This window comes from Sciurus carolinensis, chromosome 12, assembly GCF_902686445.1.
Source record: "Sciurus carolinensis chromosome 12, mSciCar1.2, whole genome shotgun sequence".
Taxonomy (NCBI): Eukaryota; Metazoa; Chordata; class Mammalia; order Rodentia; family Sciuridae; genus Sciurus; species Sciurus carolinensis.
The window spans coordinates 84,841,423-84,859,449 of record NC_062224.1 but is presented as its reverse complement, the minus strand read 5'-3'; the positions used below and the strand labels follow the sequence as shown (position 1 = coordinate 84,859,449).

General features: G+C 36.7%; 1 protein-coding gene across 3 annotated transcripts in view; it reads right to left on the bottom strand.

Moving 5' to 3' along the window:
- Nucleotides 1-18,027, bottom strand: part of Kdm5b (lysine demethylase 5B) — a 73,950-nt gene that overhangs the window by 44,067 nt on the left and 11,856 nt on the right. For all 3 annotated transcript variants that reach the window (XR_007104321.1, XM_047520582.1, XM_047520583.1), the window contains exon 2: nt 285-362. Coding sequence is in view for 2 of the 3 variants with exons in the window: in XM_047520582.1 (XP_047376538.1) it covers nt 285-362 (78 nt within the window). In the remaining variant the exon portion in view is untranslated. The remainder of the gene's footprint in view (nt 1-284; nt 363-18,027) is intronic.

Below are 18,027 nucleotides of genomic sequence, written 5' to 3'. Positions count from 1 at the left end.
CTACAGAATCTGTTCTATGGTGTAGTTCTTTTCGAAAACTAAATTCTAATGATTATCACCTAAATACAGAAGGATTTACACACAGTAATAAACCAAAAAGTGACTGACAAGTATTACTGCTTTTAATGAAATGTGGTCTGTTTCAATGGCCTTTATGCATATTGTTTTACCATGATCATCAAATTACAGGACATATTTTCCTTTTCTACCAACTGGTGACAGAGCCCCTTCAAAGAGGACCCCCTCAGGTATATAGGCAACAAGAACGCTAGTGAAGACATTACCTCCAATTCATTCAGTCTCTGGATCCGTGGAGTAAAATGAAGTTTATCAACATCACATGCAAAAGGTGGCTGCCAATCCTAGGAGAGAGCAAAAGCTCTTATTAGAAGAATTTATAATTATTTGACACCTAAAAATAATTTTAAAATTAAAACCAAGGTTATATAAATCTATCTCCAACCAAACAACATAGGGAGATAGTATCTCAACCCTTTCTCACCAGAACAGCAGAATATATATCAACACTCTTTCCCAAATGAATGATACAACCCACATACTCCTTCCCTTCCCTGCCAAGCCCAGCAACGTCACTAAACCCCAGTCTGTGTTGAAAAGCCACAAATTTAGGAAAAAGAGACTCTAACTTCTCTATTACTACAGAAGTATCTCACTATAAACAGCTGTATCAATACCATATTATATATATAAAGATATTTTTATATATTTAACCTAGTTACAACATTAGCTTTTATTACAGAGTTCATAAGTTCCTCAATAGGGGGAAGGAAGAAATGACATTCAAAATCAATTTGTAACACCATCTTTAATATGTCTACTCATGTAGCTACCTATTTTCTAGAGAATCCACCTATCCTGGGAGAACTGAGATCATGAGCAAAGAATCAAAGAAGCACAAAAACACATAAAAATTCTTACCTATATGGAGCAAAATAGAAACAAAAGTCTACAATAAGGGAAGAGCTAAAACATAAAAATTATGATTTTACTCAGTTTCATTTGAAATAATGGAAAAGTCCAGAGATGGATAGTGGCGATGGTTGCACAACAATGTGAATGTACTCAATTGTATCCTCAAAAAGAGTTACGATGAGAACATCAAGCTAACTGAAATAAAGCAGATTCAGAAAGTCAAGGGTTGAATGTTTCCCTCATATGTGGAAGCCGGAGAGTTGGGGGGCAGGATGGTTTAAAGAAAAGGGAGAGCTCAGAAAAATAGAAGGGAGACCAAATGGTAGAGGAGACTAAGAAGGAAGGAGGAGGAGAGGGCATGTGAAAGTACTGAGGAATGATATCTACCAAATTATGCTATGGCCATGTACAAATAGACCATAATAAATTCCACTTTTATATATAATTATAACAACTAAAAATAAATAAATTAAAAGTAATAACAGGGAGATCAGGAGATTAGGGGGAAGGTGGAAAGAAGGGAAAGTACTGGGAAATGAGATTGATCATATGTGCATGTAGGAATACAGAATAATAAATCTATTATGTATAATAATGTACCAAGAAAAATTGAAATACAAAACTTTTTTTTTTTTTTTTTTGCAGTGCTGGGGATTGAACTCCAGTCCTTGCTTGCAAGGCAAGCACTCTACCAACTGAGCTATCTACCCAGCCCGAAAGACAAAATTTTAAATTCAAAAATCGTTTCAGGGCTGGGAAGATAGCTCAGTCGGTAGAGTGCTTGCCTTGCATGAACAAGGTCCTGAGTTTGATTCCCAGCACTGCAAAAAAAAAAAAAAAAGTTTCAGTGGCAAGTTTCACATTATGTATATTTAAATATTTTAACGAAATGAAAAAAAAATTGAGCAGTAGTATAGATCTCTATTTATTGACATGGGAAGATTTCCCCTATATATGTTAAGGGAGAAAAAAAAAGAGGTCTTGAACTAGAAAAATAAAGTGTTGAAAAGATATAATTCAAGGAAGTTTATATCCTTTAACCCAACTTCATACGCGGAAAATTTATCAAAAGAAAATCATGGAACCAGAGTCAACAAAATACATGTGTGAAATTAACTGCAGTGTTATATTAGGAAGAGATATTAGGGTATTAAAATAACAATGAATAACATATAGCATTTAAAAGCACCAGATTTATAGAGTTCAGATTAATAAGAAAGGGTGGTGGGCGGGGGGGAGCTGGGGTCTAGCTCAGTGGTAAGAGAGCATGCTTGGCATGCTTATGGCCCTGGGTTCAATCCCCAGCTCCCCAGTACCAAATTTTTTAAAAAGAAAGGAAAAATGGCCAATCATAAGACTGGTGTTCAAATTCATTCCAAATTCAAGAATTATACAAATCTTTCATTGTTTCTACCTATCTTAGCAAAGACTAAAAATACACATACCATCAGTATTAGAAGTTTGTGAGACTATGCACTTTTACCAATAAGTTTTGGAAGACATTTAGGAGCTTACTAAGGCATATGCTCTCTGACCCAGAAAATCCCTCTGACAGAAACTGACATATATGTATCAGCATTCAGGAAACAAAGAAATTTCAGTGCAGAGTTATTTCAACTTAAAATGAAATACCAAGATGGGCATGGTAGTACACATCTGTGATCCCAGTTACCTGAGAGGTAAGATAGGAGATAACTAGTTCCAAGTCAGCCTCAGCAAAATAAAAAACAGAAAGCACTGGGGATGTAGCTCAGTGGTAGAGTGCCCCTGAGTTCACTTCCCAGTACAACAAAACAATAACAAATCAATGACAACAAAGTGAGGAATAAATTAAATAAATGTTGGTACATCTGTGAATAATAATACCATTCAGTAGTAATAAATAAAACACATCTAGACATTCTACATATGAAAATAGCTAAGATTCAATGAGTAAACAAACAAAAACAAAACATGTATTCTACCTATTTTAAAGACTACCAACCACAACAGAAAAAAGAAGAGGTTTTTTAACCTTTCAAACCTATACTGCTGGGATTTATCACTATACACTGTTTTTAGTTTAAAAACAAAATAAGCCAGGCATGATGGAGCACACCTATAATCCCAGCAACTCGGGAGGCTGAAGCAGGAGGGTTTCAAGTTCCAGGGCAAAAGGGCAATTCAATGAGACTGTCTTGAAATAGAAAACAAAAGTATCTGGGGATGTAGCTCAGTGGTACAGCACCCCTGCACCAATCCCTAGTACGAGGGATGGGGTGGAACGGCAGGAAAAAAAAAAAAGAAAAGACTAGAAAACTTTAAAAGTTTAGAGTTTTGTTTTAGTGACAGCAAAGATTTCAGTTGAAATGCCCACCTGCAATGTCTGATAAAATGATGAGTTAAAAGTGAGGGTTAGCTGTTTAGGAATATAATTACAGGGCTCTACAGTGGTAGAGCACTTGATTGATTCACACATGTAAGGCACTGGGTTTGATTCTCAGCACCACATTTAAAAAAAATGAATAAATACATTGTGTCCATCTACAACTAAAAAAATATTTTAAAAAATAGAATACAATTATAGATAAAGTCTTCAGGTGTTTAATATAGTCATAATGCCTTTTCAATAAGGACTATGGCTAATGGTAGTTAATGATATACTAGACTACGTTCAAGTTAAAAATATTCCATACTAGTCAAAAAGATCAAAGTCTGACAGGTGTGGTGCCACATGCCTGTAATCCCAATGGCTCGGGAGGCAGAGGCAGGAGGCTCTCAAGTTCAAAGCCAGACTCAGCAATTTAGCAAGGCCCTAAACAACTCAGAGAGACTCTGTCTCTAAATTAATATAAATAAGGACTGGGGATGTGGCTCAGTGGTTGAGTGACCCTGGGTTCAATCTCCGTACCAAAACAAAAAAACCAAAAAGACAAAAACAACAACAACAACAAAAAGATAATGTATCAGGATATACAAATTAGTGATCAAATATTTAGTCTTAACATAACATCCAAATGGCCTGAAAATTTTATAAAAAGGATTTAAAGGTGATATGTTATTCATGTTCTCATAAACCTCTAAGTTAATTAAAGTATGTATCTTTGTATCTGTGTATGTATGTACATATGTAATTTATTTTAGCCTGATGCTTCAAAAAAAATGAATCCTAAAAGTGACACATCAGGAAGAAAACAGTACATTGCTGTCATTTAGGAATTTCATACAATGCATATGAAATTTCACAATTAAAAGTCTCAAAAATAATTTTCTCATTAAAAAAAAAAGGCTACTGAAAAGTTTGCCTCCTCTTCCAGTTGCAAATAAGAGAAAAAAAGAAAAATGCCATTCCTTTTGGGACTTTCATTGTCAGTAACAAAGGTGTACTCTAATAAAAAAAGAATTGCCTATTATTTGGATGCTCCTTTTCATGGGGAACCCAAGATAGCCTTAGCAAAGTCAGGCTTCATTGGGTCATACGTTTTAAATAAAAGGGTGGGAAAGCCATTAAGAAGAAAATATAAGAAGACAGAATAAAAAGGCTCTGAGAAGTAAAAATTAGGGGAAAATAATTTTCCAATTAAGTAGTCAAGTAATCAAGATCTCCACTTGAAAACACTGTGAAATTTTCTAATTCAACACAAGTATCTAAAAGGAATATCATGTAACCTAATCAAAAAGTAACTTGCAGCCCCTATCAATAAAGTTAATTAAGGGCTGGGGTTGTGATTCAGTGGTAGTAGTCTTCCCTAGCATGAACAAGGCCCTGGGTTTGATCCCCAGCACCACAGGAAAAAAAAAAAAAAAGATTTAAAAAAATTTTAGCTAGGCATGATGATGCATGCCTGGTAATTCCAGCAAACAGGGAGACTGAGACAGGAGGCTCACAAGTTCAAGGACAGCCTAAGCAATTCAGTGAGGCCTAAGCAATTTGTGAGAACCCCACCCCACACCCCACACCCCCACCCCCACCGCATCTCAAAATAAAAAAATAAAAAGGGTTGTGGGTTTATCTCAGTTGTAATGTGCCCCTGGGTTCAATCCCCTATACATCCAAAACTAGAAATTAAAGTGAATTATAAATCATTTTTCTCACAGAAAAAACAGTATTTTCAGTCCATAGAAGTAATAAGAATTCATAGATTACAAGCAGTTCTATATAAATTCCTGCTGAGATTTACATTTCCTTTGTTTTTAAACTTTAAAATGGTTTTAATTTAACTTTCAAAATAAAAAGTACCAAGAACTATGTTATTTAACATTTTCCTATGTTCACATATAAATATACAACCAGTGTAATTCCACATCATGTACAACCACAAGAATGGGAAGTTATACTCCATGTATGTATATTATGTCAAAATACATTCTACTGTCATGTACAACAAGAACAAAAAAAAAAAAAAAAAAAGAAAAAAATTCAGTTATTTTCCTTAGCACTCAAAAATGTATTCCTTGGGCAGGCAATTAAGCAAGAAGTTGAAGCTTTGAAATCCTCAGAGGCTGTGAAGCATCAGGTAAACATTTTCCTCAGTCCCAGCACTAACTTGGCAACAACAACTTAAAACACATTTAACTGAAATAATTCAAAGATAAAATCAACCAGTAAGAAAGTAACTTTCAAAGGATGCTAAAACTTTTCTTAAATGCCATGAAAATTCACTCTACAGATGACTTACTATTAGCATCCATATCTAGTGTATTAGAATATTCCTTTAATCTTTCTAATTATAGAGAGGCTGTCATCATTTTGAGATCTGATCATTAGCAAATGAGAAAAGTGTACTCTAGACAGAGGCTACATAAGTTGGCTCTCTGACTCCCTGCAGACAAAACCAATTAAAAAACAATGTCAAAAGCACATTCTTGTTAGTTTACGAAGAATAACATTAACTAAATAACATTTTCTAATTGCATATGTTCTATGAAACCCAGTTATCATAAAACAAATGTGCTCAAAGCCAGCAGAGGTAAGCGCCATTTTCTACATACATATTCTTAGTTTATAGGTTATCAAAAGTAACACAAAATTTTCAATGCAAAAAAGAAATTTATTTATTTTTTTATTATTAAACCCAAGGGTGCTCTACTACAAAGCTACATCCTGGTCTTTTTCTTTCTTCTTTGTCTTCTCCTCCTCCTCCTTCTTTGATGAGACAGGGGTTTGCTAAATTGTCCAGGCTGGACTCAAACTTGTGATCCTCCTGCCTCAAAACTCCACAGTCCCTGGGATCACAGGTGTGCATCACCACGGCCCATCAGTAAAATGCCCTTAAGCCACCTGCAGGAAAACCAGATACAACACTACCACTGTAAATCTCTCTTACAACGAATAAACAGGGTTATTTATTATTTGTGAGGCCCTGATAGAGACTGACTACCACATTTTTGGATGAACTGCATTCAATGTCTTCCAAAAAGCCAGGCACAGTGTCCACATGTCTGTAATCCCAGAGACTTAGGAGGCTGAGGCAAGAGGATCCCAAGTTCAAGGTCAGTCCCTCAGTAAAGCAAGAACCTGTCTCAAAATAAATATAAAAAGAGTTGGGGATGTAGTTCAATGGTAAAATGCCCCTGGGTTCAATATGTAATACAAAAAAAAAAAAAATCTTCTAAACAAAAATAAAATTCCTTAGCTAAATGCTGCTTACTCACTCCACCCTGGCTTCTTACTTTCCTCAGGGCAGGCTTGGCACCAACCAGCTTTAATTAGCCACCCATTTGTTCAAAGGATGTTTTAGACCTCCCATCCTTAATGAGACTTCTAGCAAAAAACACTTAAATTTGGAAGATTTTCTTTTTAGATTATAGAATCACTTTTATGCCTTAAATGAGAGGCTGCTACATTTTATGTAGAATTGAGTATTATGTGGATTTTTCTAAGACAGCCCACTGCTTTCAACAGGGTCACAAAGTGCTCCATAACCTTAAAAATAAACTTTCCTGAATGTCTTATTATTTCTGGATTTCATTACCCCCTCTGTGTTCTTATCTCATTACCCCTACTTGGTCTTTTTCAACTCCTCCTACTACTTAACAAAGACATGATAATGGATAAGACATCTGCATCTGAGTGTCAGCAGGAGGTTATACAGTTAGGGCACACACACTCTTAGTGCATCTCTTCTTGTCCTAGACTGACCTGGATTTGAGTTTTGGATCAACAGCAAATATTTTAAGGATATATGTTCTCTTGGGGGGAAAAAAAAAAAAGTCCGTTCACAATAAACCCAGGCTTATCCTAAGAAAAACATCAGACAAATTCCAACAGAAAGGCATCCTACAAAACACCTGACCAGTGTGTTCTCAAAACTATCATCATCATCAAAAACAAGGAAAATCTGAGAAACTGCCACAGCAAAGGGAAGCCTAAAGAGACAAAACTAAATGCAGTGTGGTATATATCATGGATGGAACACTGAGACACAAAAAGAGATGAGGCAACCACAGAAAGATAAAAAAAAGTATGGACTTCAGTTAATAAAACTGGTTCATTAATCATAACAAATTGTCATCCTAATGTAAGGTATTTTAAAAAAGAGCAAACTAGGTAATGGTGGGGTGTATACAAACTGTACTGGTATGTCATTTTTTTCTATAAATGTAAAACAGTTTTAAAAAATAAAGTCTAGGGCTGGGGATATAGCTCAGCTGGTAGAGTGCTTGCCTTTCATGCAAAAGGTCCTGGGTTCAATCCTCAGCACTGTAAAAAATAAATAAATAAATAAAGTCTAAGCCAGGTGTAGTATAATGCTAGTTGAGGTTGAGGCAAAAGGATCACAAGTTTGAGGCCAGCCTCAGCAACTTAGTGAGGTCCTGTGGTAAAACATGCCTGGGTTCAATTCCCAGTACCTAATAAATAAATAATTAAAAACGGATTGGGTATATAACTCTCTAACAGAGCACCCTGGGTTAAACAGAGGGGAGAGAAGGGGGCAGTGAGAAGTTAGGAAGGAAGAAAAAAAAAATCATTTAAATTTTTTACCCCTGTCCAACTGGGATATATAAAATATGATCATTGGATATGAAATTAAAACAAAGGCAACTTTCTTATAAGTACAGATGTCTTGTTTACAAAGTTGAATAACACTAAGCCAGGCACAGTGGCACATGTCTGTAATCCCAGCTATTCCTTACACTGAGCCAAGAGAATCATAGGTTCAAAGCCAGCATGGGAAAATTAGCAAGGCCCTGTCAAAATGAAATGAAAGGATATAGGACATAGCTTGGTAGTAGAGGCACTTGCCTAGTATGTGTGAGGCCTTGGTTTCAATACCCATAAACATACACACACACACACACACACACACACACACACACACGCAGGCACCATGCCCATGTACACAGAGCACAAAGAAAAAAGTGATAAAAACCACTCCCCGGGAGATCCTACTTAGCAGATTTCTACTTTGCACAGTCAAGCTTCCTTTTTTTACTACTTTAGCAGCTCAAAATTGGGGGCTTAGGACTCTCTATAAACTCTTAAAAATTAAAGACCTCAAAGAACATTAGTTTGTGTAGGTTATATCTACTGGTTTTTATCACATTAGAAATTAGAACTAAGACTTTTTTGTGGTACTGGGGATCGAACTCAGGGCCTTGGTGTATTGCGAGGCAAGCACTCTACCAGCTGAGCTATCTCCCCAGCCCAGAACTAAGACATTTTTACATTAAGTGATCTCTTCAATGTTTAATGCATTGTTTTATTTTATAAATAGCAAGGTGCTAAGCAACTCAGTGAAACCCTGTCTCTAAATAAAATACAAAAAAGGACTGGAGATGTGGCTCAGGGGTCAAGTGCCTCCGAGTTCAATCCCCAGTACCACCCCCTAAAAAAAAAGGTATATGAAAAGGGCTGGGATTGTGGCTCAGCGGTAGAGCACTTGCCTAGCATGTGTGAGGCACTGGGTTCAATTCTCAACACCACACATAAATAAATAAATAAATAAATAAAAATAAAGGTTCATCCACGACTAAAAAATGTATATTAAAAAAATACTTTAAAAAAAGTATATGAAGAAAATCTGACTTCACACACATTTAGTTGAAAAGGGGAAGCTTTCTTGGAAAGGATCTTGGGAATCCTTCAAGTGTCCTCAGCCAAAACCTTAGAAACAACTGCCCTGCCAAGTGTGGTGGTACATGCCTGTAATCCCAGCAACTTGGGAGGTTGAGGCAGGAGGACTGCAAGTTTGAGATCAGCCTCAGCACTTTACCAAGACCCTGCCCTGTCTCAAAAAACAAAAAAAGACAAGACATAGTCAGTGGTTAAGCCCCTCTGAGTTCAATCCCTGGTACCAAAAGAAAAAAAAAAGAAAAGAAACAACTGCCCTAACGAACCCTAGAGATCACCCTATCTAATCTGTTCCTCCAAAGAACTAACCATAAATGCTTCTTTCATTCACTATTAATAACAATTTCTTGATGTATTTGTATAATGACAACATTTTTAGAAAAGGTATACTTGGGTCAACTGAATCTTCCCTGAAGTCCTACCACCAAAAAGATCCTAAAAATAGCATAATCATTTATGGACTTTTAATAGTCATATTAAAAATAATAGGTACCAAGGGATAAGAACCTTCACTAAAATTAGAACTCAAATAGATAGGGCTTGTGAAAAGGCATTGGTTTAAAAGAATTTGTTTCAAAGAATATTTTAGTTTCTGCGTATTAAATATTTGAAAAGCAAAACACTTCTTATGGGTCACTTATTAGTAAATTAAAATATAGTGGTAATAAAGAAACAATGCTATGAACCAGGCGCAGTGGCACACACCTAGCAACTCAGAAGGCTGAGACATGAGTATCCCAAGTTCAAGGCCAGTCTCAGCAACTTGACAAGATCCTGTCTCAAAATAAAAAATAAAAAAAGGCTAGGGATGTGACTCAGTAGGTAAAGTGCATCTGGGTTAAATCCCCAGTACCAAAAAAAAACAAATTAATTTAAAAAAAAAAAGCACATGTTATGGTATTTACTTTCTAGGCACTCATTCCATTAAATTTCTTTTTCTTTTATCCCCCCATATTTTTATTGGTGTATTGTATTATACATTCACTGCTAACACATTCATTCACGTATACAATAACAATATAATTTGACCAATATCATTCCCAGGATTTCCCCTTACCCTCTCTTCCTCCTCCTTCTCTTCCTCCCTCTCACTGATGCCTTTTATTCTATTCTAATGATCTCCCTTCCATTTCCATGAAACTCCTCGCCCAATCTTTCTTTTCCTTTTCCCTCTCCAGCTTCCACATGAGTGAAAACATACAACCCTTAACTTTCTAAGTCTGATTTACTTCGCTTAACATAGTGTTCTCAAGTTCCATCTACTTTCCTGCAAATTATATCATTTCATTCTTTATCGCTGAATAAAACTCCACTGTGTATATATACCACATTTTCTGTATTCATCCACTGACACCTAGGTTATGGTTCCATAGTTTGGCTTTGTGAATTGTGTGTTACTTTTCTCCCAACCTCTCCTGCATTTATTATTATTTGTATTTTCTTACCTCTTTTGGGGGGATTGAACCCACGTGCACTCTAACACTGAGCTACATCACTGGTCTTTTTTATTTTTTGAGATGGGGTCTTGCTAAATTGCTTAAGGCTTTACTTAGTTGCTGAGGCTGGCCTAGAACTTGAGGTCCTCATACTTCACCCTCCCAAATCACAGGGATTACAAGTATACACTGCAGTTCACAGCTTTTTTTGTTGTGTTCTTGATGGCTAACATTCTAATTTGAGATGAAATCTCAATGCAGTTTTGATTTGCATTTCCCTAATTCCTAAAGATGCTAAGCACTTTTTTCATATATTTGTGGGCCATTTGTATTCTTCTTTTGAGAAGTGTCTGTTTAGTTCATCTGCCCATTTATTAACTGGGTTATTTGGGGGTTGGGGTGTTAAGTTTTTTGGGTTATTTAATTTTTTTTTTCACCACTTTCAACAAAATTTAGCAATTGGGCTGGGTATATATCCAGTCAGGCCCTGGGTTCAATCTTCAAAACAAAAAGAGGAAGAAAAAAGTGTATGTGTATGTATATGAACATTATGTATATGTATATGTAAACTTGGTAATAATAGGTCCTTAAAACCAGAAGAAAATATAAAATGGCTCTCACAGATCTTTCTTCCAAAACCTCAAAGAAATAGTTTCCTGTCAGGCCACTTCATAAGAACTAGCAAAGTGTCATGTTGTTTATAAAACTTTACAGTAAGGGAGCTAACTAGACCACATAGACACCTTACCCTTCCCAAATTTCCTCACCTGAAGTCTCCCAAAGTCACCTACTGGAGTGATGCGTACTGATTTTGGCATATTCCTCAAATATTAACAGGCCTATAATGGAAATATCTTTTTAAAAATTCACCAAGGATTCTAAGAAAGCTAACTAAATCCCTAGAACAAATCACCTTCCGACCAAATGAGTATGATGTGGGCTAATCATGACAAGTTAACAGGAAATTATAATTTCTTTCAGGTCATCATACATGATATATTAATCACTGGATGGGACCAGAAAAAACTTTAGATTCTTCTCCCTTACTGCAATTATAACAGTGCATACATTACTTTGGAATGCTTATACCAGGCCAGATTGCAATCAAATTAGCTATAACACCACAGCTTTTCTCTCAAGGAAGTTATTTAATAAGTGGTTTTCTTCCACACTTAAAATTCCAATAAGGAAAGAAACAACGTCTGGCAGAAAACTGAAGTTATCAAGGTTTAGAAAAGACCAGAAAGATTCTAATAATAATAATTCTTAAGGGGCATAGGGTTTAGAAAGAGGTTAGACTCTACACCCACAACCTTCCCTAAGCAACACCCAAACCTACCTGGGCACCAAAGGCAAGAAAAGTCAAACATCCCACACCCTACTTTAAGGTCTCATTAGATTGTAAACACAAGCTCTACCCTTTGGTCCTTTACCAACTAGTCACTCTTAAGAGACTCAAAGCCAGGGTCAGGAAAGGGATAGTAGTGAGACTAAAAATCATTTTGAGCCTCAGGAAAAGACAGAAAAGATCACAAAATCTTTGTTGTATTGATGTCCCAACTAAACACACATTAGAAAACTGTATTCAAAAAACAAAAAATTAGTATCTATTTCAGTAGAGGCAAATATTTAACAGCAAATACTTAGCCCTGCTACAGTTAAGATTCATTAACTTAAAGCCTAATAATGAAAGTGGAAATTTTATACTATATATGATCCCTAATAGCCATATTTAAAGTAAAAGACTGAACTTAAAACCTGAACTGATATTGACTGGGAAATCACTTAGTTGATCCCACTACTGTTAAATGTTTACACAAGGCAAACTGCTAGTCTATTCAATATTTTATGATTCTGACTGCTATGGCTTCAGTGTCTATGCCCCTCCCAAAATTCATGTGTTAAAATTTAATTATCTGGGCTGGGCTGTGGCTCAGTGGTAGAGCACTTGCTAGCATGTGTGAGGCACTGGGTTCCATTCTCAGCACCACATAAGAATAAATAAAGGTCCATTGACAACTAAAAAAAAAAAAAAATTTTTTTTTTTTTTTTTGCGGTGCTGGGGATTGAAAAAATTTTTTAAAGATTAAATCACCAATGTGGTAGTATTAAGAGGTGCGGCCCTTTGGGAAGTGATTAAATCAAAAGGGCAGAGTATTCAATAACAGGATTAGAGATCTTATAAAACGGCTGGAGGAACTAGCCTAGACCCTTTTACCCTTCCACCAAAGCAGGACACAGTATTCAAGACACCATCTTGGAAGCAGAACACTCAACACCAAATCTACCCAAGACTCGATTCTTTGGACTTTCCAGCCTCCAGAACTGTGAAAAATAAATTTCTATTATTTACAAATTACCCAGTCTCAGGTATTTTGTTATAGCAGCATGAACACATTAAGACAGTGGCCAAGCTTCAAGGTTAGATGCCCTGTTTGAAAGAGTAAAGGATGTATTAATACACAAGCATTTAAGATGTTACACATCCATTTAAGATGATAAATAAAAAGTCTTTATCACCAAAGATCTTAAACTTATTCCACAACATAGCTCAGATCATTCTACTACTGTAGTAGAGTTAGCATTACTGACTGCTTTATTTCTCACCTTTACTGCTACATCCTAAAATAAATTTGATCTGAAAGATAACTCACTTTAGCTGCCCAGTATCACTCTCTACAAACTGCAATTATCTACTTTTCCAGGTTCTAAATACAAGAATATGAAAGTCGTATCTAGAGACTTACATGACCACCATGTAGTCATGTAAGTCTGAATACTAGCAACAAACCTGCCTTTATCTGGCAGGTTATTTGGCTTCCCAGCACTACATTTTCTGGTGCCTCCAAACCAGATCCTCTTCTTTCCTTAAATGTTGGTATTCCTGGGGTTCGTCGTGATCCTCAATTTCATTCTATACTCACACATTCTTCCCCCAAACACCCCAATTCAGGTGCACCAAAGGCTTCCCAAGCATCCCAGGCAGTCTCCTCTCTCCACCCACCTACATTCCTCTGCCCCCCAGTTATTTTCAACCACTCTATTACAACTTCTGATCCATGCAGACATCCACATGTCATACTGTATAATCTTTTAGATCTTTCTCACCAGTAGATTATGCGTTCCTTTAAGTCAAAGCTATTTAATTTACTTCTCAAGCCGTAGAACCTTAACACAATGCCTGGCACTTACTGACATATCAATAACTGTACTGCTCTGAAACTACGACTAATGCCACAATCCAATCCATTTCTTCATTCAAAAGAGATGATGAAAAGGATTTCCTAAAGTATAGCTGACAATTTCTGATCAATTTGAAGACAACAGGCAAGAGAATTCCTATTTTCCCTATTAAGGAATTACTTAAATTAGCAGTTCTTAAGTGTAGTTGAGGTTTCGAATGACCAGAGGAGTTTCTTAAAATTCAAACACTTAGTCCAACATGAGATTGTAATTTAGTTCTGGGAAGGACTCCAAAAGGACTTTGAAGGGAGGCAGGAACACATTTGGGGGATCCCTGAGTCCTAAGTACTTCTCATGTGTGAAGTTGAATAGTCACTGAAAAGCTGATGAATAAGGAGCTTCCATATAAATGAGCCACCTGACAAAAGGGATATATAAAAGTAATATGCTATTACCTACTGATAAACTAAAATACACAAATACAATAGACAAAATAATCTATACTGTACTTTGATATCATATAGGTGCAGCTTACTATTTTTTATTGATTTCTTTGTAGTTGTGTTTGGATAACCAAAAGAGAAAAACCACACTCAAAAGGCTTATTGGGGGAAGATGAAAGAAAGAAGCAGGTTAATTTCTGAAGTTTATGAAGAGAGCCACTGCATATTAAATAGAAGGACAAACAATGAATTTAGAAATAGTGCGATGGTTTGAAACCCCAATTTTTTAAAGATACTGATAAGGACTAAACCCAGGGCCTCCTCACTCACGCTACCACTGAGCTACATCCAGAACTCTTCTTTAAATTTTGTTTTAGATAGCAACTTGCTAAGAGAATTTGTGATTCTCCTGACTTAGCTTCCAGAATTGTTAGAATTATAAGCATGTGCCACCATGCCCAGCACCCCAATCTTCTTCTAAAGGTTGTGCCACCTGGGACAAGTCACCTAACAGCTCTCAGGCTCTTCTTAGTAGTAAAATGGATCTATCTTAGCAAGAATTAGAAAAAGGGGCCTGGGGTTGTAGCTCAGTGGTAGAGCACCTGCCTAGCACGTGGGAGGCACTGGGTTCGATTCTCAGCACCACATATAAATAAATAAAGGTCCATCAACAACTAAAAATAAATTAAAAAGTAAGAATTGAAAAAAAGCTGCAGACCTGTAATCCCAGCAACTCAGGAGGCTGAGACAGGAAGATCCCAAGTTCAAAGCCAGCCTCAGCAATTTAGTGAGGATCTAGGCAATTTAGCAAGACCCTGTCTCAAAATAAAAAATAAAAATGGCAAAAAAATAAAAATAAAAATGGGCTGGGGATATGACTCTCTGGTTAAGCACACCTGGGTTCAATCTCCAGTACAAAAGCAACCCTGAAAAAAAAAAAAAAAAAAAAACCCTGTAGCCTACAAGAATAGAAAGTACATAGTCAAAAATAAGCATTTCCAAAAGTGCTATACAGATTCAATGCAATTCCAATTAAAATCCCAATGATGTACCTTACAGAAATAGAGCAAGCAATCATGAAATTCATCTGGAAGAATAAGAAACCCAGAATAGCTAAAGTAATCCTTAGCAGGAAGAATGAAACAGGGGGTATCACAATACCAGAACTTCAACTATACTACAAAGCAATAGTAACAAAAATGGCATGGTACTGGCACCAAAACAGACAGGTAGGTCAATGGTACAGAATAGAGGACACGGACACAAACCCAAATAAATACAATTTTCTCATACTAGACAAAGGTGCCAAAAATATGCAATGGAGAAAAGATAGCCTCTTCAACAAATGGTGCTGGGAAAACTGGAAATTCATATGCAACAGAATGAAACTAAACCCCTATCTCTCACCCTGCACAAAAATCAACTCACAGTGGATCAAGGACCTCAAAATCAGACCAGAGACCCTTCATCTTATAGAAGAAAAAGTAGGTCCAAATCTTCAACTTGTTGGCTTAGGACCCGACTTCCTTAACAGGACTCCCATAGCACAAGAAATAAAAGCAAGAATCAATAACTGGGACAGATTCAAACTAAATAGCTTTCTCTATTTTTCTATTGATAGCAAAGGAAACTATCAGCAATGTGAAGAGAGAGCCTACAGAGTGGGAGAATATCTTTGCCACTCATACTTCAGATAGAGCACTAATTTCCAGAATATATGAAGAACTCAAACTCTACACCAAGAATACAAATAACCCAATCAAAAAATGGGCTAAGGATATGAACAGACGCTTCACAGAAGATCCACAAGCAATCAACATATAAAAAAATGTTCACCATCTTTAGTAATAAGAGAAATGCAAATCAAAACTACACTAAGATTCCATCTCACCCTAATTAGAATGGCGATTATCAAGAATACAAGCAACAATAGGTGTTGGAGAGGATGTGGGGAAAAGGTACACTCATACATTGCTGGTGGGGCTGCAAATTAGTGCAGCCACTCTGGAAAGCAGTGTGGAGATTCCTTAGGAAACTTGGAATGGACCCACCATTTGACCCAGCTATCCCACTCCTTGGCCTATACCCAAAGGACTTAAAATCAGCATAATATAGAGATACAGCCACATCAATGTTCATAGCTGCTCAATTCACAATAGCCAGATTGTGGAACCAACCTAGATGTCCTTCAATTGATGAATTGATAAAGAAACTGTGGTATATATATATACAATGGAATATTACTCAGCTATAAAGAATAATAAAGTTATGGCATTTGCAGGCAAATGGATGAAATTGGAGAATATCATGCTAAGTGAGATAAGCCAATCTCAAAAAACCAAAGGGCGAATGATCTCGCTGATAAGCGGATGATGACACATAACGGGGGGTGGAAGGGGGGCAAGAATGCAGGAAGGAGGGACTGTATAGAGGGAAAAGAGGGATGGTAGGGGTCGGGGGGAGGAAAAAATAACAGAATGAATCAAACATCATTACCCTATGTAAATGTATGATTACACAAATGGTATGCTGTTACTCCATGTACAAACATGTATCCCATTTGTTTACAATAAAAATAAATTAAAACTAAAAACAATAAGCATTTTATGGGGCTGGGGCTATAGATCAGTTGGTAGAGTGCTTGCCTTGCAAGCACAAGACCCTGGGTTCAATCCCCAGCACTGCAAAAAAAATAAATAAATAAAAAATAAGCACATCTTAATATGTAATAATTAATTCCACCATATGTACAATTAGGATGCATCAATAAAAATGGGGGGAAAACAATATAAAGTAAAGCAAAAGAAGGACATAGGCAAAAATAGTAAGATTTCACAATTTCCCTTCAACCATTTCCTGTAATCACAATTGCATCATGTTTATGGTTATTTAAGAGGCAATATTAAACAGTGTTTAAGAACACTTAACTCTGGACCTGTACTGCTTAAGTTCAAATCCTAGCTCCACCACTTACTACCCAGGTGACCTTGGGCAAACTCACCTGTAGCTCTTTAGGCCTTACTCTGTTAAAGAAGGGCCACATTACCTCCCTTTTATAGGCAGGTTAACGGGAACAAAGTTCTGAAAATAGTGATGACCCTCTTAAGGCTAGCAGCTCAAGGATAACATGTAAGTAATGGGATACACATCAGAAGCCAAATGGTTTTACTCTTACTCTAGTCTTCTTCTCATGAAATTTCTATTCTCGGGCTGGGGACAGAGCTCAGTTGGCAGAGTGCTTGCTAGCATGCACAAGGCCCTGGGTTCAATCCCAGCATCTCAAAAAAAAAAAGAAATTTCTATTCTTTTAAAAAGTTTTCTGTTTTTGTTGGTGGTGGGGATTGAACCCAAGGCCTCATACATGCTAGGCAAGGCACTACTCAATTACAACCCCAGCCCTATTCTCAAAGTTTTCATTTGATAGCTGGATAATGACACTCTCCCCACCAAAAAAAAAAAAAAAAATTGTTTCAGAATCCAAAATCAAATGCTAAACCCTATTCCTCTCAAAATAATTTTTTGGGGAGAGGTATACTGAGGATCGAATCCAAGGGATACTCTACTCAGAGCTGTCCCAGCCCTTTTTAATTTTTTATATTGAGACAGGGTCTTGTTATGTTGTAGAGGTTGGCTTCAAACTTGCAATCCTCCTGCCTCAGTCTCCCAAATCACTGAAATTACAGGAATGCACCATCGTATCCAGCTCAAAACAAAACAAAACAAAACAAAACAAAAACACCTTGATGAGCTAGGGATGGTGGTGAAGCCTGTAATTCCAGGAACTCAGGAGGCTGAGGCAGGAGAACTATAAATTCAAGGCCAGCCTCAGCAACTTCCAAAACCCCAAGTAATTTAGCAAGACCCTGTCTCAGAGGGTTGGGGACTGCAGCTGTGGTAAATCGCCCCTGATTCAATCCCTAAAACCAAAAATGGAAAAAACAAAAACAAAAAAAACTTGATGAGCCATTATCCATTATGT